The 24,917-nt window shown below is 43.4% G+C and overlaps 1 protein-coding gene across 1 annotated transcript in view; it reads left to right on the top strand.

Annotated features, from left to right (window-relative positions):
- Positions 1–709: 709 nt before the first annotated feature.
- Positions 710–24,917, top strand: part of LOC147895738 (uncharacterized) — a 32,444-nt gene continuing 8,236 nt past the window's right edge. Inside the window, exons 1-6 of the mRNA XM_087382492.1 lie at positions 710–857; positions 1,199–1,222; positions 5,740–5,845; positions 5,986–6,054; positions 15,232–15,725; positions 15,872–16,133. Coding sequence (XP_087238618.1) covers positions 853–857; positions 1,199–1,222; positions 5,740–5,845; positions 5,986–6,054; positions 15,232–15,725; positions 15,872–16,133 — 960 coding nt within the window. The 5' untranslated portion in view covers positions 710–852. The remainder of the gene's footprint in view (positions 858–1,198; positions 1,223–5,739; positions 5,846–5,985; positions 6,055–15,231; positions 15,726–15,871; positions 16,134–24,917) is intronic.

Genomic DNA, 24,917 nt, shown 5'->3' with positions numbered 1-24,917 from the left:
AATTAGTTGGGGCATGTGTTAGCCAAAGGCATTATTTTGTATGCACTTACTCTCCATTGTAAGAGAAGTTGCTTTGTGCCCATCTCATGATCTATTTGAACCTAATTGTAGGAAACTCTACGCTTTGATTCTACAACTCTCTTTAGACATGCTATGTGAAAGGTAGGGGATAAGAGTCTCTTTTAGTGGTTGCATTAGGTTCACACTCAGAATTTTATATTCTTTTAATACCACACCTTTGCATGCTCAATCTTATATATGAAATCAACCTCTATTAGCTTGTGGAGCTCTTCCTTAACTAGCTCAACGTACTTAGGTTTCATAAGGTAGGGTGTGTGTCGGGTAGGTTTGGTGTCTTTTCTTCATGGGAATTGTATGGACAACCACCTCACTAGGAATCCTTATAGGTCAAAGCAAAGCAATTGCAACATTCGATAAGGAAAGCCCTAAGTTCTTGGACCTTCTTGTCTGGAAGATCAGGCGAAGGGAGGAGTTCTCCAACAGCCAAGAGCTAGTCCTTACTCCTTTACTCCACTCTTTTAAGGATGTTCCTGAAGAAGTCCTCTCTTGGCATGATACTGGCACGATTGCGTGGCATCGAGGTGACACGGGGGCATGCCGGTGTCGGCGAGGCCAACAAGGGCAGCCATGGGCCACGTGGAGATGAGACATTGGCAGTGGTTACATGTATGTAGCATACATGTTACCCACAAAAGGCCCTGTCACACCTCCGGCAACCTTCTTTTGTGTAGTCTTCGTCTCCATCGCCAACGCAAAGAGAGTAGGTGCTCCGAGCTCGGAGCTTTCTCGGCGCCCAGCTTCAGCGGATCCAGGCCTCCTCAGTCATAGTTTATGAGGTACTCTCTCAATATCTTCAGATCGGCCCTTCCTGCGTTTGCTATCTTCAACGAGCGCCTGGAAAACTCACTTCTTGCCCTCTTTGTCCGTTGGATCCACGATTTGTTTTTCCACACTTTCTAAGGCGCCTCGTGTGCTCAGGATCCGCGTTGTTTGTTTTTCGCTGCAGCCTTAGGTTTTTAACTCAAGGGCGTGTTCCAAATGACAGCCCACTTTTCTTTCTTGCCACTTTTGCAGAAAAATGGCGAGATTTATGTATTTTCTTTATGCGATACCGCTTGACATTTGTAGTTTCTGGCTTCGATACAGTTTCCTGATGGCGATTGTGGTTTGCTTGCAGCTCGAAGGAGAAGCCCACTCTTGGGTAAGTGTACCCGTCCTCTTGAATTTTGAATTCCTAGTTATTCCGGAACTGCAAGGTATATGTAACAATTTCGAAATTCTTTATCGCTTATTCTTGACTAAGCCTTGAAAGAACATGATGAAGCCTTTTTTCTTACTTATTGATTCGGTCTGTATGGGGCAAAAATACGATGGACCCTGTTTTTCTCAAGCTCATAGGCATTGCTTTAGAGTGTTTCGTCTCCATTACCAGTAAGTGGAGTTGACTCTTGTGTATACTACGTAACTCCCACTAATCGCGAGCAAGCTGTTAGCTTTGGAATACCAGTGCCAGATAAACAATTTGGTATTTTGCAGTGTTTGTCCAACTTCTGGAATTTTAGCTCTCATTACAGCGTAACGAACAGATAACTGCAGACACAGATCGTTCTTATCCACATATTAGAGGCGTTTGTAGTTATGAGGGATTGTGTGAAAGGGGGCCGGAGAGGTTGGTCCATATTTGTAGTTGATGAAGTATTGATTATTGGTAACCCTGAAAGCTGATGAAGATGGTAGCAACAATAAATTCCTGGGTCGATGGTTAAAACAAGAACCAAAGCTTAAAGAAAGCTAACATGTCATGCCTTCATTAGGAAGTGGTCCTTTGAAGTAAGTGTTCACGCCCAATGCATACATAGGGTGGGGACTATAAGTTCTCTATAGCTTTCATAGTATGAGCTTGGTTGCTCCGAGGAAAATGTAACGAGAAGAGCAAGAGACATCTTAGGGGCGTCACAATGCCAAGAGAGTGCACAGATACGGCTAAAGAGCTGCATTTACACTTTGAGATGTTGTATGGGATGAAAGAAGAGGAATGACAGAGAAAAGGCACTAACGTCTTCCCTACTTATTTAGGAAGGATATTGTTGTAAGCAAAGAGACACTCAGTCAAGCATTGGTGATGTCAGGCAAAGGAGAAGGTCCTTTGCTTCTAAAGCATTAGAGGAGAGACAGCTGCTCTTCCCTCTGGCGTCTAGGAGGGGTCAGAGCAACTGTGTATCTCTGCAGAGGTCTTGGTCTGAGTACCTGTCACGGCAATTTGCAGAAGGCTGATGGAAAGACAGTGGAAATACTTGACGCGAGGGGGCTCCCTGCGAAAGTATCTAGATTTCAATCTCACGGTGAACTTGCCAATTATTAGACAGAGAGATGGCGCTAATGTAAACAGCTGACTCTTAAGAAATGGCTGCCTTGAGCTTAATGTTTTCTGCGCTGCAAATACTACTTGCAACAGTAAAGTAATTTACAAATTATCGGACGGTGAGACAGCGCTAATGTAAACAGCTGATTCATAACAAACGGCTGCCTTGTGCTTATTGTTTTGTGAGGCGTTGCAGATACTACTGGCAGCAAAGTAATTTAGATTGGTGCTTTACTTTGCACTGAAATTTCAAAAGATTGATGCTTAGGAACAAACATTTAAAGAAAAGAACAGTACTATGCCATCGTAAACTTTCTGTCCAACCTGCCTCCATGTTGATCTTTGCAAGCTTGATGAAGGAAATCGAAGTGCTGCTTCCCACACGAAAGAGAGGCATTCCAGTATTCCAGCGACTCTTTAAGGGCACTGTCCTCCAGGAAGAGGTGGGCATGGATGACCTGGTGCAACTGCTCTCCCTTCGATCGAGAGATTTTCTGACAAATCTGCCCTGGGGCATTTGTATTAAGGGCTTTATGTATTGAGGGCCTGAGGTGTTTGAAAACCATTCTGGCTCGTTGCTATAATTCATAGGTCAAGTAAATTCCTTCAAGGATTGAGGACTGCACCTCTACCGGCCTACCAAAGGGAAATAAATGGCCTCCTTCCTGATGCAGGAGCATGTGACATTTTCTTTTTGAACACAAATAAAGTGTGTAGGCAGAAAGTGAGGTAGTGGTGGGCTTGAGAATCAGACCTCCACAGAAAAGGCACTTCGTATGTGACATCCTTCTCCCTGTAAAGTAGAGAACAAGTTTGGGAGTTGGGAAATATATGGTAGAATTTGACTAAATGTATGATTATTGTGTTGGTTGTAGCCCAATGCTACCAGCTTTGTTTATTAACTGGTTGATCTGAGAGTGGGAGGTAAATCTATCTCTTTGTTTAGTGGTGGAAGCGTGTGATCTATGTAAGCATGATAAAGCTAGAAGATTCCTTTTAGCTGAAGACGAGATCAAGTTGTTACTCTGGAAATGTGCATTGTAAAGTCTGACCCTTTCTAGGGGCCCACATGGACACACCTGGAGCACAGACCTTTGAACCACTTTGCTGTCAAATTGTAGAACGGTCATGTCGAGGACAAGATTTGAAGTAGAGAAGAATGCAACTCTCTTTGTATATATATGTGAGTTGGCTTGATTGGTTAGATTGCTTGGTTGGGCTAGATTGATTTTCTTTGCCAGAATGTATAGATTTAATGGCCTGGCTAGTTCCATACTTGATAGTTGGGACCTTGTAGCTTTTGTTTACTTCAGGGTTAGAGAAAATGCTATTCTTAGGAAAGGCTTCAATTGTGACACGTTTGTTTGCCTTTCTTTCGCATAGAACACGTTTTGTAGAAAGATCCGAATTCACTTGGCAGAGGAGTTTATCCTTGTGGTTTTAGTGAGCTTTATTTTCATAGCAAGTGGAAGTGTTTGTGCTTTCTTAAAGCTTAGCATCACCTAAGTACTGTATGCAGGTTCATGTTGACTTTTATGATAAAAGCTGCCAACATGATGTATATGGTACTTTGAAATAGCATGAGAAAATATTGACTTAAATGTGTAGGATTGCCCAAATACGGAGTCATTATTTCTTGATTTATCGGCTTCCCAGGTGGTATTGCATAACCTCTGGCTAGTGTTTGAAATAGAAGGACTCATACACTGTTAGCTCCATTTATTGTGTAATTTGGATTATAATTTTATTAAGTTTGGGTTTAGACGGTTTGCATTCCCCACATAATGTAGACATATGGGTTTGCAGGGCATGTGCTTTCTCACTATTTTGGTTTCTCCAATCCAAAAAGTGGCAAAGACAGTGATTGCAAACAGATTAAGGCAGAATGGCTTACGTGAGGAAATCGAATGAGCCAAAAGTCAAGGGTCTTTGAACCTGTCTGTCTGAAGGTTTCAAGTTTTACAATGCATCCTACCAAGTGTCACCTAAACGTATCACATCTGATTGAGAGAAATAAGGATGGTGTTTGATCGATAAGTCTTAGCCACGCGTTGCCAATGTTTTGTATCTTTTTGAAGAGATTATGGACTGTGCTTTTGACTAGCCTTCTTCTAAAGTGCCAGACTTACACCTCCAGATAGGATGCAGCATGATGAACTGTATACATGAGTGTTCGTTTATGTGTGGATGTGTTTGCATGTGTTTATAAAATATCAGCTCATGATGGTGGTGTGTGATAGTAGCTAGTCCTCGTGATTTTTACCTGTGTCGGCGACGATCACAATGTTAAAACTGCACTATTTGGAAAATCTCCTAATCACTCCTCGGCGGTTTTCTATTAATTAATTTGTCGTGCATCGCTGCTCTGTCCCATTTTGCATATTAACCTAAGCTAATCACATTAATTTCTTTGGCTGTGTTGAATTAACCCTCTCTCCGTGGCTGCATCGCTGCCATCCCCTCTGCCCCTGCTCTCTCCTCTCTGCCTCTCTGCCCTGCCCCTCTCTGGCTCTCCCCCCTTCTCTCTGCCTCTCTGCTCTGCCCTCCTCAGCCCTCCCCTTTTCCTCCCCTTTCCCCGTATCATTGACGGGAGCCTTTCACAGGCCCCCTTCTCCCTACTCAGCCTGCCCTGGTCTTTATACCAGGCTGCAGAACCTTCTGGAGAGCAGAAGCTTCTTCTCCAAGAAGCTCCGCACTCTGGAATCTTCTCCTACAGCTTCTGCAATTGATTTTAGTCTCAAACCTACGTTAATGTTTGTGCAATTTGTCCTTTTCAAGCCTTAGGTTAATCTGACGCCTGGCTCCGTGCCCGTGGCTACTAATTAATTAATAGGGCCCAAAAAGTTCACTGGGGGGCCCTATTTGGCTGCTAACTGGACTAGTCAGGCCATTTACTCCAAAAACCCCTTCGCTTTCCTCCAAACCCCCCACCCCCGGGCCACCCAGAACATCCTCCTCGTGCGTGGGGTGGGGGGATGTTAAAACTGCACTATTTGGCTGCTAACTGGATGAATAAGGCCATTTACTGGGCCACCAGCAAAACACCGTTTTTCCACCGTCCTTCTCTTTCTCCCCCTTCCCTTTCCTTCAAACCTCTTACCCCCCTAAGCCACCCACCAAGAACATCCTCCTGGTGCATGGCGTGTAACACACACACACACACACACACACGCACGCACGCACAAGAGAGAGAGAGAGAGAGAGAGAGAGAGAGAGAGAGAGAGAGAAGCTTCCCCTTCCCCCTCCGCACCCCGCCCTCCTTTTTGTTGGGGGGGAGGGGGGTATTTGTTTTAAAATGTGTTCTCTTTTTCGGTAGCAACAAATACCTCATAATTATGCGGATTTCTGTTTTGTAGCGGCACGCGGATCAAGACCCGCAAGCGGAATATAGCTGCACCTCTAGATCCTTCAACCTTTGCGGATGCAGTCGTGCAAATTTTCCTCGAGCATGAGGGGGACTTGGTATGGCCTGCAGTGTCATATATAATGTCTGATTTGCTTGCTTATTATTACTTGTTCTCTAGGAAGTCACCCCTCTGCCAGTTGTCTCGCAACACTTTCATCAAAGACCATGACTGGATAGAGATTTTAATCAATTGCAGGAACTTGTTGCCAAAGATATCGAGGCCTCAGATCTTGACTTTTCAAGATATGGCGACACCTTCTTTGAGGTACTATTTGATGTTTCACTGCAAGATGCTTTTTCTCTGTATCAATGTCATGCTGCGTATGATGTGATAGCCAAGTGGGCTGTTTTGCTCAGATGCCAATTACTGTATGCAGTTGACGTTTGTCTTTCTGGGCACCCCAAACATGGTTAGATATAAGTGTCGAACCTACTGTTTCAGGGGTATGTCAGATGATGTGGAGACGCTTTTTTCCAAGAGTTGTAGCTACTTTTTCGTTGGTATGTTGAGATTATGTATGTAGTATGGCTTGATTTACTTACTCTAGAATGGCTTATGGCAGAGGTAACAGAGCTCAAAGAGTGTATAATTGTTAGAGCTATGGTTGGAGATGGTTTATTTTTTATGAAAGAGGCTCAAGAGACTGCCTTGTGTGTATTTTGTATGTCATAAGCAAGTGTTGTACAGTGGTTCCAAAAGGGAAGCTTTAAAGGGGGCAGTGCTCAACTGTATTCTGAGCTCGTTGGTTACTATTCATTAATACAACCAGCTCTATACATTTGATCATCTCTTTCCTTCAGTAGGTTGATTCCACGCCCGACATAAAGCCTTTTCCTTCCCAAATGGGAATGGTACTTGTGTTTTTATCATGTTCCCTTATTGAACATTGAGTTCTGCGTCTTCTATACACAGTCAATTAAGTTTACTGCTAAGGATCAAAAGTGGTATCATAGCAGATTTTGTGTGGGCTTGGATTCGGGGCTGTGAGTTGGAGTATTACTGTCCATGTCCTTTCCACTTCTCCCTCAAATAAATTTGCTATTTAAGGGAGACGTGGACCTGATTTGTGCTGCATAATGCGATTCAAACCAATTCTTGAAACCATGGGTTTGAACTTTGGCACTAAGATGGGCTCCTAGTCCAAGTCTGATGCAGACCTTAATCAGATAAGACCATATTATCTCAAGAAATTAGACCTTGGGCTCTGCCTGGGTTGAGTGATCTTGCGGCTTTCAAATATAAGATTGCAGAAATGATTCCTGCTGATCTAATTGTTGGAAGACCTTGTCTATGATATTTGTCAAAACGTTGAATGTTGTTGGGCCCTACCGATGCCTCTAGATGGCAGCTTATGCTTGGGTACTGATGAGAACATAAGCATACCTCTACTTTAAACTCACTTCTTCCCTTTGTCTTGGTTGCTTTCCCCGCCTTCCTGCGGGCCCCAGTTCTCTCTTTCTCATTGTGATTTTGTTTCTTACCATTGTATTTTGAAAAATTACTTGGCAACATTTAATATATTCTACTCTTATGAAGGTATATACCTATTTCGTGATTGAGTTGAGACCTCAAATACTTGCTTTGCTACTTTTTTAAAAGGGATATGATGAAAAATAAGCATTTATGCCTGCAACAGTGACTTTCACTGAATGTGCTGTGAAGGCTTAAAGGCTTCTGTAACTGACTCCAAAAAGAAGTGTGCAAGCAGAATCACGGTTCTAGTTGTACTTGTGGGTGGAATACTGTGAATTAGTGGTTTTCATGCCTTCAATTAGTTCCAGGACAGGCTAGCTTAGACTTTTGTTGTGATTGAAGGAAAACTTATGGTTAAGAGGTGCTTCAGGTTCAGCCTAGATGTGTCAGAATCGGATTCCAAATTATGCAATGATAAGAGAGTAATATGGGATCACATTATTTGTTGGAACCAATGCTGTTGGTGGTGATCTGTGTATGGTTTCATGTTATTGGGGGATTGTCAGAGATTAAAACTGGATTATTCGTATTTTGCTTTGAAAGCATTTACTAATACTATGATAATACTTGCAATATTCGGCTGTGTTTCGCTATCAGCCACCTTTTGAAGCATTTTTTCTTAGGACTTTTTGTTCGGAGAGACCAAATTGAAAACAAGTTATCTTCACAAGCACTTGTAGCTCGGATGATGAGAGATTGCATTCGTTTTGATTAGTTTGCTTCCGAAGTTTGCCTCCATTATGCCCTAGTCTGCCTGCTTTTGGAGATATAACAGAAACTCAGTATGAAGAGGGAATTCTCATCTTACTGGGGGGGTGTGGATATGTGTGCATGCGAGAGCACATGTTCAGGATGTCAGGTTAATCTAGAATCTGGATTCTCTCTCTCTCTCTCTGTCTGTCTGTCTGTCTGTCTCTCTCTCTCTCATGTTGGACTTTAGAACAACAAAAATCTGAACTTGTATGATTGTGTATATATATATTAACCAGAATATACAATCATACAAGTTCAGATTTTTGTTGTTCTAAAGTCTAACATTCTACAATGAAGAGAAATTTTAGCTGTTACACTTAAGAAAAAATTATCAATTCCTAGAATGGATGACTTTGTTGATCAATTAATCGGCACTATTTGTTTTCATAAGATTAATCTAAGTATAGGGTACAGATATGAATTTCTAAGAGGATGTTTACAAAGACGGCAAAATGTGCCCTCTTAAATCCCCCAGTCAGTCACAAACGGTCCATCCATATGACGACATGCACCTCTTACTTTGATTAGTTACAAGACATTGTTAAAGTTCCATGTAGGTGTATAAGCCACAGGTTCAATCTGATTGCGCACAAATTTACAGCAATGAACTCCCAAGTCATTCGCAAATATAAAGACAGATATATCATACCTAAAACCTAAATCTAGCACCTTATCAAACACATTGTGCTCAACTCTACTCAGCCACAGCTCCTTTCTCCTGTGTATACCATAACTAAATCAAGTACCTTCTCAAACATATTGTGAACACTCCTAATTCTGCCATAGCTCCTTTCTCTTGTAGCTAAATCAAGCACCTTCTCAGACACATTGTCCTCACTGACATCATTCCTTTCTCCTACCCCACGAGGGGCCATGACATGCATGTGCAGAAATAGATGATGGCACAGAAGCTTTATGTGCAAAGAAAGCTGATGGCAGTCGAATTTGCTACCACTTGAGCTCGTCTAAAAGCCATTGTTGATGCAGACTCCCAATATCCATACTTATCCATCCATTTATTGAATGGATACAGACCAATGGATAAGCAAGGCCAAAACAGCTTGTCTCAAAAGGGAACAGTGTTGACCTATTTCATTCTTCTGGTATCAGGACTGGAAGTTCTGAACAGGTTCCAACACAACCAGATTTTTATCTCTGATTCGGAGTTCAAAAAGTCTCAATTATGATATACCAGTTTAAGGAAAAGGCATTCTTCCAACATCTGAACCATCGATGCATATATATATATATATAGATAGATAGATAGATAGATAGATAGAGAGAGAGAGAGAGAGAGAGAGAGAGAGACACACACACACACACACACACATTTTTTTTTTGTGGTGAGAAGAATATTTTATTGCTGTGAAATAATTACATTCATAGGTACTCCAAAAGCGGAGTAACTACTACTGAACCTAAAATCTCAGTATAAGCCATATATACATCATGGTCAATCAAATGAGTCTGAAAGCAATCACAAAACGATTGCTACAGAGATCGTTTGAAAAAAACAAAAGATGGAAAAGTAGGATCACCAAAGACTCTATGATTTCTGTCCATCCATAGAGTCCAAAGTGCCCGGTAGCGCACCCAAACAAAAAATAAATCAAAGCCCTGTCTAGCTGGCTGAAAACCAAATAACCAGAAGAACTTGCCAAAAGTAACAGTAGGAAATCTCGCTTGAAGCCCTTGACGAATGAGAGCGAGGAAATCACAAGTATGTGGACAGTGCCAGGAAATGTGAGGCATAGATTCAGCAAAATGTAGACATCGGTGGCAAGCGTCACAATCGTCCCCTCTTTGAAAAACTCTGTCCTCAGAGTTTAAAAGAAGGAAACTCAGCAATAAGTGAATCTAAATCTACCCAAGTAGCATCCTCTATAGGATATACATCCCATTTTATCAAAACTTCTACTATTGTTATGTTTCTAAGTTGCTTGGTTTGTCTATCCAAAATAAGCTAGGGCTCAACCTTCAACGTTCCATCTTCTTGAATTCTAGATGTGTCCCCTGCAAAACATGAGAAGAATTAGCAACATAACTTTTGAGTAAGCTCACATGAAAAACAAGATGTACTTTGATATTCTGAGGCAATTTAAGTTGGTAAGCCAATGTTCCCATAATGCATGAACAAGAGCAAGCAATTCACGATCATGAGTGGGGTATTTCTCTTCATGTTTTTTAAGTTTTCTAGACTCGTATTCCACTCCTCTAACATCTTGAGAAAGAACACATCCAATTTGTGTCCCATTCGCATCATAAGTCACAATAAAAGGTTTTCTGAGGGACTTTATAATGCCAAAGGAGACGCAGTCGCTTTCTCCATCACTTTGATGGGCGATCCATATGCCAAACAGAATTGGCTTTGTCAGAAATCCAAGACGGAGGTAACAACACTTTATACAGAGAAGGCACGGTGATATGTGACAGCTTCAAAGGACGGGCTGAAGAAGAGGAAGAATGGAGAGTCCAATTCTCAAGCCTATCTTGAAGTTCCAAATGAGGTACCGGCAAGAAAGGTTGAAGCATTTCTGAAATTTTGTGCGATAAAGGACGATAATGAGCTCCCAAACCATACTTGCTAGCAGTTGCAGAAAAAGATAAAAGAGTGCCATCATCTTGAAGTACATCTGCCATAGAAGCAATACCTTTGAAAGATATAAAATAAGAATGCCTGGGTTCTTGTATAGCGAAAGGAGGGTGGAATACTTTGGACCAATTGCTGTGGGGTATGACGGCATGAATATTGCTGCTTTATGCCATGCTCCTGCAAGAACCTTGCAAACTCATTTGAGAGGTACTCTCCCCCTCCATCTGACCTTAGGTATTTTATTTGCAAGCTTGTTTCTTTTTTAACCATAGCTTTAAAAGCTTTGAAATGCCCAAACACTTCACTTTTCTTTTTCATAAAATACACCCAAACTTTTCTGCTGTAGTCATCAATAAAAGTGACAAAATAATGACAGCCTCCAATAGATGCAGCTTTAGTAGTCCACACATCAGAGTGGATTAATTCCAATGGCCTCTTACTCTCTTGAACATGTCTAGGAAATGGTTTCCTTGCCTGTTTTTAAAATTGACAGGCTTCACATACCTTATGTATTTCTGCAACTTTGTTCATCTTTATAGGTGGTGCAGTGTCGTGGATGTCTCGCGCACAGATTTGCGTTGCTTTGTCTACCACAGAGTATTCTTAGCCCTCAAGGAATTTTCCAACAAAGAATCCCTGCCATTTCATTCTAAGTGGGATAAAATATGCTTCCAATCAAGAAGCAAACGAGAGACAAAAGGACAGCCTTTGATCTTGCCTTGAATAGAGCCAAGTAGAAAATCCCACTGTGTAGGCTGCCAATGCCTAAAAGCAGAAGTATCAATATGCAACAAAAGAGAGCGGATGATGAAAGCCCAAGTCTGATCCCCTTGCATGAACTGCAACATCATTTTTCCCCTGTGAGCAAGTAAATGCACTTGAACATTGAGTATGTTCAAACCCCCGTGCATCTTTGGAGAACAGAGACAATGCATAGAGAGTAATTTGAGACTTTTCTTGCCATTTTTTGAACGCGAGAAAATCTCCATGATAGTAGACATAAAGGAAGCCAGATTTGCCTTAGCAAACATAACGAGGTGCAGATAGAATCGTATGTATGCTATCAAAATGGATTGTGTTATTCGCAAACGAACATGTAATGGCCGAGTTGCAAGCTTCCAATATTCAAGTTTTTTCCTCAGCTTTGTGAGTACCCAATCAGTTTGTTGAGAACGAGTGAGCCCCCAACCTAGAGGATAGCCAAGATGTGGAATCAATTGAGAAGGTGGAACAATTTCTCGAGGCCACAAAAGACTATGCCAGTCTTTAGCATGCAACGGCAAGAGCTTGGATTTTTGAAAATTCACATGAAAACCAGTAGCCAAGCCATATGTGGAAAGAGCTTGCATAATTAAGGAGAGATCGCTTTGAGTATTTTTTTGGGTAAAGAAAGAATCATAAGCATATGCTTGAGCGATATGCTGCGGTTGCGAGGAATTTCCAATCCATGCAACATGCCAGTGTCGAAAAGGTGGTCCATATATTGAAGCATTGGATGAGTGGCTATGGCAAATAGTAAAGCACTAAGGGGATAGCCTTGCCGAACAGAACAACCAAGAGTCCAGGTTGTAGAAATATTTCCTGAAAGTATGCAGGCAGCTTTACTATCTTGATATAGCCAATTGATAACTTGTTGCATTTTTTTGCCAAATCCCAAGGTCTGCATTGTTTGTGAAATAAAGTCCCACTGAATAGTGTCAAAAGCTTTGGCAATATCAACTTGCAATAGCAAAACATCCTGCTGCATATATTTGGGATATTCTATTCCAACATAGGCATTAGCAATGTTGTCTGTGATATGCTTACGAGGAACAAAACCATATTGCGCAGGATGCAACCCATCATGCAAATAGCCTTTTATCCGATCAACAATCATTTTGGTAGTAAATTTGTAAATAACTGGCATAAGCGTGACAGGTATCCAATCAGCCAAAGATTCACAGATTTGCTTTTTTGGAAGGAGTTTAACAAGACCTCTCTTCCATGTGTCTGGCAATTTTTGATTTTGCCAAGAAGAATTCACCATATGCAGCAAAAGTATGCTTCAAAAGAGGCCAATATTCTAAAAAAAACTCAACTGTAAGACCATCCCATCTTGGAGATTTTCATCTACCACAGGATTTGATTGCATATGACAATTCCCTTTCAGTAAACGGTTCCTTCAATTCCAAAGCTTGAGTAGTGGAGATAATAGGAGAAACATGCTGTAAAAACAAATTTCTTGTAGACAAAACCTGTTGTGAAGGAGGATCTGCATAACCAAATTGTTGCGAGAAATGATGTACACAAATAGAAGCAAGTTGTGACCGTGATGTAGTCCATGAACCATCAAGCATAAGCACCCTGCAAATGTTTGTGTTTAATCTCTTTTGATGCAAGCTTTTAAAAAATTGTTTGGAAGAACAACCTTTATCTATGAAAGCTCTTTGTCTTGCTCTGGTCTCCCATTTGGCAAGTTTTCTGTGATCATTGATTTGGAGACAATGTTTAGCTTGGCATAGTGTTGTTTGCTCATGCAAGAACAAAGGACGAAATTGACTGAGTTCAGTAAGGTCTTGGCAAGTCAATTTAGCCTTAAGCAACAGTTTCCGTCATAGTCTTCATGTAAGACTTGCCATAACCTCTAATTACAACTTGCATTTTGGAAACAAAAGAATCCCATGCATTATCAATATCAAAGTGGCTCTGAGAAGACAAAGATTGATAGGCATTAGTAACCATCGCCTTGAAAGTAACATGCTGCAAATTGCTATTGTTCACAATTAGAGGTCGCCTTTGAGGCAGTCTATCATCTGGCATATCATGAAATGATAGCCTCAACCATAACGGTGCATGATCTGAATGCACAAAGGCATAGTTAACCCACATTTTGCATGTGAAATCATCATTTTGTTGCGGGGCTACGCTATACCAGCGATCCATATGTGCCTGGTAAGAAGAAAGGGCATTATGTTGAAAAGTGTATCCAGGTGACAAAGGCTGCAATTCCTTTCAAAGATCAACCAAATCAAGATGAATCAGTAATTGAGACCATGCATGCCTTTCAGAGGTTAACATATGAGTATTTCCTGATGTATTGTCACCCTGTTGCGGAGAGAGAGACACTTTTTTTTGGTAACATCCAGTGTATTTATATTATCATAAATTTACAAGATGGGAAGTCTCCCACTCACTGACATGAGATTCCAAAAGAGAGCCCAATGGAAGAACTCAAAAACAGGTAGAGAACACTTCAAGGCTAGTGGCATCCAAGTCCCTTGTAGCAAAACTGTCATATAAGGATTGCTTGAGGGACATTCTGAAGAAAATATATGCCTGAGGAAACTGTTGATCCATCCTAGAATGCAGTCTCTGTGTCCAAATGGTCCATAGTACCCAAAAGCGAGTCCAGTGAAAGAAGAGGAGGAATGGAGACATCTGAGATGAGAGGCATCCAAACATCCAGAAGAGTTTCCCAATTCTGATAGAGGGAAACCGAAGCCACATCAAATGAGAAACATGAGTGATTAGTATGCGAGAGTGTGGGCAAGACCATAATAGGTGAGGAACTGTCTCGCAATGATGAGAGCAACGGGGACAGGAAGGGGAAGCAATGCGGCGTGCTGCGAATTTCACCCCAATGGAAAAAGCTCTCACTATACATCTCCAAAAGAAAAGCCTCTGTTTCAATGGCAATTTGGCTTTCCAGATTTTCATGAGTCGTGATTGCCACCAAGATAAAGGCCTATCCAAATTCCAAAGAGTGTTGGCATGCTTGTCAATCCATGGCGGTGGAAGAAGAAATCTGTAGACCTTCGAGGAGGTTAGATTGTGCATTGAGAGCGTATGGGAAGCAAAAACAGCCATGGGCTATTATGTTAGCAGCTATGTGTGGAAACATGGCGTCTCATGCATATGGGCATTGGATTACAGATCACTGGGAAGCAGTCATGTCCACATTTCAAGGGAAAATTCCTGGTTGCCCTGTTTCCACTGCTTTTATTCATGATTGGAAGAGAATTCTCTCATATGCAAAATGGACAGGTGCTTCTTCTCATCATGGTAATTCTTTTCGCTTGGAAAGCATCCATTGGAGCAAGGTGTTTGAATTGCCTCTTGCTCTACAGGCACCTATTAAAGCATACAATCTCATGAAATTGGGCATCAGATTTTTTGGTGATGTTGTGGATCAACAAGGTTGTATGCTTTCATTTCCACAAGCTTGCAGGACGTTCTCCTTGGGTCTGCATCATAGGTCCATTTGGAGAACACTTTCAGCTATGTTGCAGCCATTTGTTCCGGTTCCTCCACTGTCTGCATAGGACAGATTAATGGACTGGAATTTGACTTCCTTACCTCCTGTTGAGAGAGAGAGAGACACACACACACACACACACACACATACACACACTTTTTCAATTTAAGCTCATCTTGTCATGAAAAAAAGTTGCTTCTAATGTGTTTTGACAAAATAAAAGGTTTAGATGGGAAAGAAATGACCTTTTGGATTTTGAATTGTATGCTTTGTTGCAAAATTTCAAATTTTTTGGGTGAACATGGAGTAGCTTTTGTGAGACGAATTTTTCGCTTCAGTGGACATCTGTTGCCTTGATGTGCTTGCTTATATTGTGATTTGTGCACAGGTGGTCTTCACTGGTGGCCGTAACCAGCCTGGGACTACTAAGCCAGAAGAAGGGGAACGGCAGCCTTACTCTATCTTGAACTGTGACGCCTCTCGAGAGAAGATCTTGCCACGTGTTCTCTTCATCCAAAAGATCATTCGACGCCGCCCCTTTATGATCAAAAGTCTTGAAAATGTTATGCAAAGGCAGCTTCAGTCCTTGGAGATCTATGGACCAGATGACCGAAAGAAGCTTGCAATCTTTACTGCACTCGCTTTCTCCCAAAAGCTTTCAGGGCTTCCTCCAGAAACCATCTTTACTGCTTTGCTAAAGGACAGTCTTGTCGCAAAGGGGGCAGTTCTTGGATTCATAACTGACTGTTTCAAGGAGTACCTTGTGGAGAATAGCTTTGATGATCTCATGGGTCTACTAAAGCGTGCGAAAATCGATGACCGCCTGTTAGACTTTTTCCCTATGCAGAAGCGCAGTATCGAGGGTTTTTCAGAGCATTTTAGGTTTGTGATTGCTATGTAGGAGATCTTTACTTAAGTGCAACTTCCTGAGATTATTACATTCAAATTTTCTTTTGTAAACCCTGACCCTAAGGATGCTGAGATTGCTCAGAGAAATACTTTATGCTTTCCTGTATGCTTTCTTGCAGAAAAGAGGGTCTAAGTTCGCTCGTGGATTACAATACAAAGAAGGTTTTTGATGTAAAACTGAAGGAAATGAAGACTGCTCTGACTGATCGGATAACTGAGAATGCAGACATGACTGAAGTGATTGATTCTGTCAAGCAGTGCTGCAAGGAAGGCAGTTTGCCAGACGTAGATGTGGTTCGAACTGTCTGGGATGCTCTCATGGATGCAATTCAATGGTCAGGGAAGAATCAGCAGCAGAACATCAATTTGGCTTTGCGACAGGTGGGGAGTCTACCTCTGTGTCTATCTTATTTAATAGGCTTTGAAACCTTTTCATCAACTCATAATAACCTCCTGTAGTTTAGTGCAGTGCTTTTGGTGATAGTTTTATATGGAACTTAATCTACATTCTTATATAATCCAAGTAATAATTCCAAGAGTGTGCCTTGTTCATGAAATCCTCATAATGATTCCAAGTATATGTCAAGGCACTTAATGATCCTATGCTCCAGCTTACAGGCCTCATGGGGAAGCTATTATGATATCATGGTGCTAATACTCCAATGTTGTTTTATGATGTCATGGTGCTAATACTCCAGATTTTTGATCTTTAGAACAACAAAAATTCTAAATTTGTATGATTGGACTTATTCTAGTCTTACAAAGGTATATATATATATATATATAGTTTTGTCTGGGATTTGCCATCATATTTTATGTATCGAAGGTTGTTGTGATCTTGGCACAGGATGTCCCCAAGGACCTAGAGTTTATTCATAATTTTTCCTTTGTTCTTTCAGTCGTTTATAAAAAATTTGAACTTTTAAGATTGGAAATAGTCCAGTCTTATGAAGGTATATAAGACACTAAGCTTGTTCATGTTTGCAGTATGGAAATACCTCTTGCAAAGGAACACTGGTGATTTTATTATAATATTAGTTTGCAGAGTCTAGGGGTCTACGCTTTATGGTTTGATTGAATTCCGTATACTAAGCTGCTATTCTTAAATCGCTGGCCCACTTTCTTGTATAAGGAATCTACCATTTGTCTATGAGCTTGACGTGTCTAAATGATAAGCCTGCTGTTCGCCTCAATAATGCTGACAGAAACTCAGGATGAAAGCCTCTTAGTATAAATGCAGGCTCATGTGTGTGCATGTGTGGATGTGTGTGTGAGACACCATTTGTCACCACAATGTAAATATCCTAAGTCAAAGTACAGTTGACCATTTATTCGATCATAATTAAAGAGTTTTATATGTGTTAATTATGGTCAAAGAGTTCTTTTAATGGTCAAAGGATTGACTACGGTCAAAGATACTTGACTCTAGTCAAGTAAACCTAACTTCGGTCAGGGAGACTTGGTTTATTACCAAGAGGGTTAACTGTATAGAGAAACGAAAGAGAAACGATAGGGTTTGCAGTGGAGCGATAAGAAAATAGACAATACTCAGATACAACTGAAGAACGGAACTCAGAAAACATAGTGCCTGTCGGTAATATGAAAAACTGAATACAAGAACCTCAAGTCGTCGTGTCTTAAGGACCGTGGCTGAGGTGAATCAAAAAGATGATTCCATGTAGAGAAACTGTAGAAAAGTTAGCAGTAGAGGGAGCGAAGCGCAGTCCTCCATGTAGCTCGATGATGACGAAGATGATGAAGGGCTGGAGCTGCCCTAGGAAATGGCTGAAAACCAGCATGCTCTGAGGAAGGAACCTTCAGGCTATCTGGAATAGCAACATGATGAAGAAAAGGAGCAGATCTGGAGCAGGAGGGGACAGATCTGGAGCAGAGGAGCAGAAGAGACAGATTTGGAGTAGGATGGGACAGATCTGGAGCAGAAGGGACAGAGCTGAAGTAGAGGAGCATATCTGAGCAGAGGAGCATAAGTCGGGACAGATCTGGAGGAGAGGATGGAGCAGAAGGGACAGAGCTGAAGTAGAGGAGCAGATCTGAGCAGAGGAGCAGAAGTTGGGACAGATCTGGAGGAGAGGATGGAGCAGCCAGGAGGCAGGAAGGAGAGGCAGAGAGAAGGCAGCAGAGAAGGCAGATCTGAAGAGGAGAGGTAGATGGAGCAGGCGGGCCTACAGCAAAAGATGGCGGAGATGAGGAGCAGCTGCAGGTCCTGTCCTATCAAAGGAAGTGTGGGGGCAGAAGCCTTTTATAGGCCAGACCTAGCTGGTCGGCCAGACCGGCTGGTCTTTCTGGCCACTTGTTTGGCTGAGATGGCTGGCCTGTGAGCTGCTAGATTGCTCCAAAAATTGGGGATTGTTTAGTTGGTGAATACCCCCTCTCAATTGCCAATTTGGAGGGGCAAACATTGTGTGCTAGGAGCTTCGTGTAGGGATGTCAATGGTGGTGTTGGCTATCCCTGTGAAATGCCCAAGAGAAGATCACAAGAGGAGTGCCCTTGCAAGGGAATTGTTCACTTCCTCAAGTGTCGGAGTTACACGTATGATACCATATAGAAATAAGAACACTGTGAAGCTTGAGAGAATAAGCCACCCCCTCTCACCGCCGAAAGGTGGAGGAAAGAGCAAAGGTAAAGAACAAATTTGTTGTAGCAGTACTGATAATCCAGAGAGGTTGGAGCTGAACAGTGAGCCAATGTGTGTCCGATCTTGGACCTCGGGAGAGAGGAGTCTATCCCCGCCTCCATGCAGGTAGAAGATTCGAAACAACAGTCATCTAGACACATTTGAACAGAAAGGGTCCCGCCTAGGGAGAACTTGTAGATCCTGGAAGTCGATGCCGATGGTAGCGGTGAAGAATCTTAACCCCCTCTTTCGAAGGAATGGGGAGTGTCAAGCCGGAAACCGAACAGGGAGGTAGGGATGGGAGTAGAAGATGGAGTTCTGAAAGGGAGGGAGGGATGGGAGTAGAAGAGGGAGTAGAAGATGGAGTTCTGAAAGGGAGGGAGGGATGGGAGTAGAAGATGGAGTTCTCTCCCTTAGTGCGCAGCGGAATGAAGAGGAAACTGATATGTTCATAGGAGTGATGCTCCCTGTACCTATGGCCTCCATGAAGAAGCAAGATCTTTATTTCACCAGAGATCTGGGGTCTTTAGCTCACCATGGCTCTGATACCATATAGAGAAACGATAGGGTTTGCAATGGAGCGATTAGAAAATAGACAATACTTAGATACAACTGAAGAACGGAACTCAGAAAACATAGTGCCTGTCGGTAATATGAAAAACTGAATACAAGAACCTCTAGTCGTCGTGTCTTAAGGACCATGGCTGAGGTGAATCAAAAAGATGATTCCATGTAGAGAAACTGTAGAAAAGATAGCAGTAGAGGGAGCGAAGCGCAGTCCTCCATGTAGCTCGATGATGACGAAGATGATGGAGGGCTGGAGCTGCCCTAGGAAATGGCTGAAAACCAGCGTGCTCTGAGGAAGGAACCTTCAGGCTATCTGGAATAGCAACATGATGAAGAAAAGGAGCAGATCTGGAGCAGGAGGGGACAGATCTGGAGCAGAGGAGCAGAAGAGACAGATCTGGAGTAGGATGGGACAGATCTGGAGCAGAAGGGACAGAGCTGAAGTAGAGGAGCAGATTTGAGCAGAGGAGCAGAAGTTGGGATAGATCTGGAGGAGAGGATGGAGCAGAAGGGACAGAGCTGAAGTAGAGGAGCAGATCTGAGCAGAGGAGCAGAAGTTGGGACAGATCTGGAGGAGAGGATGGAGCAGCCAGGAGGCAGGAAGGAGAGGCAGAGAGAAGGCAGCAGAGAAGGCAGATCTGAAGAGGAGAGGTAGATGGAGGAGGCGGGCCTGCAGCAAAAGATGGCGGAGATGAGGAGCAGCTGCAGGTCCTGTCCTGTCAAAGGAAGTGTGGGGGCAGAAGCCTTTTATAGGCCAGACCTAGCTGGTCGGCCAGCTGGTCGGTGGGCCTGCCAGCTGGTCGGCCAGCTGGTCGGTGGGCCTGCCAGCTGGTCGGCCAACTGGTCGGCCAGACCAGCTGGTCTTTCTGGCCACTTGTTTGGCTTGGCTGGCCTGTGAGCTGCTAGATTGCCCCATAAATTGGGCATTGTCTAGTTGCTGAATAAACTGCGGTTAACCAGAGAACTACAGAGCTGACTACGGTCAGAGAGTGTTGACTTTGGTCAACGAGTCTTGGCATGTGCCAAGAGGGTTAACCACGGTTAACCAAGATGTGCCAACTTCGGTTGGAGAGACTTGGCTATAATTAAGGCGCCTCGACCCTTGGTCAAAGCTCCTTAATTATGATCAAGAGTGTTGACTCCGGTCAACCAGAGAATAAATATATATTTTTATATTTGTTTAGGTGTGCACATGTATTCAGTGGGGATACCCACCGTGACTAGAATTAGTCCACAGTGTGTTATTTGCATGCAAAAGCGCTAACAATTAATGGGTGCCATGGTGGTGCGCTTTAATTAATTGTTGCAGGTACTAGGAAGAGTTATTTTTCCTAAGCGCTATGGGAGCCTAACAAGCATCTAGGAGGCGGTTCGTGTGACCAAGTGCTTTGAAGACTCCAGAATAGCCCTTAGTGGCATGTAATAGGACTTAGTCTAAATTTTTTAGACAAGTGGCATGTTGCCAATTTTGAAATGAGCTTGAAGCTCTTGTAATGAATGATTCACGTTTTAGATTTTTGGGGGATGTATCAGATAGCTCTACGCTGAACTCTTGTAACAGATTCTCTTCAAGAAATAAAATACCTTCGGGGGGGTCCAGCCCGACATGTTGTCCTGGGCCCTAGCAGTGTGGAGAGAGAGAGAGAGAGAGAGAGAGAGAGAGAGAGAGCTTTACTGAGTATTTCTGCAGTAAATTCAGAGTGTGAGGATTTGTAGAGAGAGGACTAGTGAATTGCACCATCCGTTTATTGTATGGGATACCTCCACTTTGGGTACTGATGATATGGTGGGGATGCCATAACATACTCGGCTTTTGCCTTAACATCTTCCTGATGGAATGATTCTGGAATAAAACTGGCAGTCTCTTGAAAGGATTTTGTGGTTCCCCTCGACTTCTTTAATTGAAAGTTCTTCTTTCAACCGTATAAAAGCTCCAAATCCTTTTCCAATTATCATGTTCCAAAAAACAGGGAGCCATAGAATCGCATAACACTTGGCGAATGATCAATGTATAAACCATTGACATATAACTAATTCTTGAGTATATCATTCTCCTTAGGCTGAGTCGAAATGATTCGAGGCCTGACTGGAATGGCCTAACTGCCTCCACAACTGAGACGTATGACCCTTGTTGAGCTAGTTGAAGTAGCCTTCCACCAGAACCACGACGCATCAGCCGGAAGGGAACTTCCCAGGCAACGTATTGCTACAAGCTCCAGCTTGCCGATAGCCTACAGCCTACATGTGCTCACCCAAGTGTCAGCAGTCGCAGCTCGAGCGTGAGCGTTAGCTAGCGGGCAATAGGAAAGCCACTGCTGCCACTGCTTTGAAGCTTGCCACGAACTAACACCATGCGACTGGTGCCGCCATCGCTCAAGGGATTCTCGTCAGTTAGGTGCTGTCCGTCTCTCCACTGCCTTTCGTCTCATTGGCTCTCAGCCTGTGAGCCGGCATCCCTCAGTCCGTCAGCTGCCTTCTGTCTCACCTCACCCCGTTGTCACTGTTCTGACCACGCCGTTGCCTCTCGTCTATTCATGCATCATTTGTCGCCGGCAAACTGTTAGAAAATACCCAACAGAGGGTACACGCGGCGGAAGACTTATAGTAATGCCCAGGAGCTCACACAGTGTGGTGTGGGTGTGGAATCACAAACTTCTTTACTTATGTGCATACAATAGGTGTGCAGATTCATCAATAGACAATGAACCACCCAGATAGAGAAACCACCAAAATATATATTTCCGTCCACAACTATGGACAGACAGATCGAGAGTCCCACCAATTATGTGGTCCTCTGATCTTACCACAAGGTCCTTCTCCTATCTGCTGGCTATGTCTAGACTCGAGCCCGCGTGCTCCACCTCGAGCTTCTGTAGACTTTCCGTCCAGATCCCTTCCACCTTGCTGTCTTTGCACCAGCCTAGGTGGGCAGCTCTTCCAGCTCTCAGTCTGCAGCTCCTTGTCACCTTCTTCACCTCCTGATATATAGGCCCAAGAGAGGGTTCCTTGGCGGCTCCAATCTGCTGGTTCCTGCTGCTGCAAGTGATGCAAAGCGAGGCCTCAAGGACCTCCTTTTATAGGGCCCCAAGGGCTGGTAAAAATACCGACCAGCCTGCAGCAGACTGGCCGACCATTCTGTGGCTGGTCCAGCCCTATAAGGGCTCACAACTCGGGGCTTTTATGGCCCAAACTTCCAGGGCCTTTGGCCCTCCATTCAAGGTAGGGGTCCAGCCTATATAAGGCATGCCTTCTGCCCACTGACAACCATATTTGCTTTTTATTCCGGGTTCCTTGTGCTGGCTACTGCTTCGCCTTTTGCTGCTGCAGACCCGGGTACCCTCCATCTCTTTGATTCTTGCCCACATGGCATCCAAGCAGATGCCCATGTGACAGACACTCGAACCCTAGGTTCACCTCCCCCATGCTCTCCTCATATGGGGGCTTACAGATGGGGAGGTGACCTTTCCAACACAAACACCTTAGCTTAGGTGCCAATCAAAAGCTTGGTTAGTTCAATCGGGGTTAGTAGGTTTGGCTAGGTCTAGCTTGGCCTAGTTAGTTTTGGCTAGGTTAGGTTTAGTTAACTTGGGTTAAGTTAGTTAGTTGGAATTAGGTTAGGTCAATATAGCTAGGATTAGGTTAAGTGATGGTTTGGTTAAGCTAGACTAACCAACAGTCCTAATTGTCCTACGTGACTTAGGGACCTCCTTTAAAAAAAAAGAGAGAAAAAAAGTTCTAATTTTCAGCCTCTTTTAGGGGCCTTTCAAAGCCTTGTTTGGAGTTATTTCGACTCCATTTTGAAGCTTCTTCATTGATTGTCCTCTCGAGCTTTGCCATCGGACTTTCAGTGGTTTTACACACATCTGGTACTCATTATAGCAGCGTTTTGTTGTGTATTTCTCTGAGTCCATTGCATTTTCCTTGGTTGCATTGGGCCGGACAGCCACCATGGCACCCAAACGTGCCCCTTGAGATACATTGCATGATAGTGATGAGGTTGCTTAGAATGAGCAATTGTCTTCCACCCACTGGTGGTACAGAGATCCATATAACTCAGCCTTTCTCTCCTACATCTTAAGAAGCGCAGGCAGCGTAGAGACAGTTTTTGGATACCCTTGCTTCTATGCTCCAGGGTGCTTTTGGCTAGATGGGACAGGAGTTCAGCTAGCACCTTACTACGACCATGGCTATGCAGGATATGGCTCTTGCTCAGATGGGACAACAGCTCGAGCAACAGATTGGCCAGGCTATGTAAGCAAGGGCAAGCAGCCCCTTCCTGAGCAAGGGGACCACTCAGACAATTAGGATGTTTTGTCTGCTCCACGCAGGGGTTTTATGGCAGATGCCCACCGTGCCTATGAGCATCAGTCTTCTGGACCGTTGCGTGTACCCCAGCATGGGGATTATTTGGACTTGGATGATGCATTTTCTGTGCCACAGAGCACCTTCTTGCAGGATGTTAGGCCATTGTTTGGCTCATAGTTTTCTGCATCCATGCAAGCCGACCCGACTCTTTTGGGCCGACCGGTTGGTTTGCATCCATGTTGCGGCTTGTTGGTTTTGCGATAATTCTTTCTATCTTAAATGGTGCGTTGCCCTATCAACTAGATTTAGATGCTCATCTGGGATAGTCTAAAATGAATTCTTTTAGTCTTCACAAGCAGTTGTAGCTTGAATGAAGAGATTTTGGACTACATTCTGATTAGCCTTCTCCTTTAGTGCTAGCCTTTGTCATGGCTGAGTCTGCCCTTCACCTCTGGAGTGCTGATAGAAACTTAGTACGAAGACTTTGTATAAATGGATGCTCAAGTGTGTGGGTGTGTGGATTTGTATGTGTGAGAGCATATGTTTATACTATGGTCTACACCCACTGTTGGGCGCTGATGATGTCAGTGGGGATGTCATAGGAGTTTATGGTTTTCAACCTTATGAGGGACTATCATGAGATTGAAACTGCACTATATTGTGTTTTTAGAGGATGAGTTTGGGCATGTTCCTGGACTCATCTAGGTATATGCATCCGGTTAGTGCTCCTTTCATCGCACAAATGAGTATGCTTGGAGCTGGTTTTGGTTTATATGGCAGTCCACACTCTTGGGAGAGAGGTCGGTCCTCTTCTCTGCCCTTTGGCATGCCATCATTTTGGAGGGATGCATTTGGCAGAGAGACCCAACCAGGGTTTCATGCATCTATCGCTCCGCAAGTGAGCACATACAACCAGACGCAGCCAGTGCATCAGATGGCAGCAGCTACTATGCAGCAAGGGGTTAGTGGTGGACAGCGGGCCACTTTTGATGAGATGATGGCAGATTCCATGCGCTCATATAAGGCCCTACCTGAGGCCTTCAAACTTGAGATGTCTTTGTCCGATTATGTGAACCTCAAGCGTGATGATGCCCGCACTTTTGGAGGTTACGCGCACATGAATTTTGCAGCCAAGGATGTCAAAGACAAACTCACAGTGCATAAGTTAAAAGCGGACACTCGCACACCTAATGAGCTGGAGGAGTGGCTTACAAAGCTGGAAGATTATTTCCGCTTCCTTCCAAAGTAGGATGAGGACCATATAATCTTTGTGGCATGCACATTCAGGACTATGCACATACTTGGTGGCGGTATATGAGGGATTCACCTCAAAGGGCCAACCACATGGAGGGGTTTTAATGAAGTAATGGTTACTACATCCGTATCCCCACTCATCTTGGATCAGTACTTGGCTGAATTCTATGCATTGTCACAGACTGGTACAGTCCAAGATTATCTGCAGCGCTTTTGGAGACTTTTCTTGTTTGTACAGGACGTTTCTGAGAAAGGGAAGTTGCTATGTTTCATCAAGGGATTGAGTCCTTCCCTACCTGGAGATGTGAAGGCACATAACCCTCAAACAATTGATCATGCAACCCAATTGGCAGAGGTGTTTGAGCCCAAATATGCCAACAAGTATAAGATGACAGCGGGCAAC

The sequence above is a fragment of the Dipteris shenzhenensis genome, chromosome 12 (assembly GCF_047967505.1).
Source record: "Dipteris shenzhenensis isolate YYH24624 ecotype China chromosome 12, Dip_SZ_1.0, whole genome shotgun sequence".
Taxonomy (NCBI): domain Eukaryota; kingdom Viridiplantae; phylum Streptophyta; class Polypodiopsida; order Gleicheniales; family Dipteridaceae; genus Dipteris; species Dipteris shenzhenensis.
The sequence above is the reverse complement of the archived record's forward strand: the minus strand, read 5'-3'. Positions and strand labels throughout refer to the sequence as shown.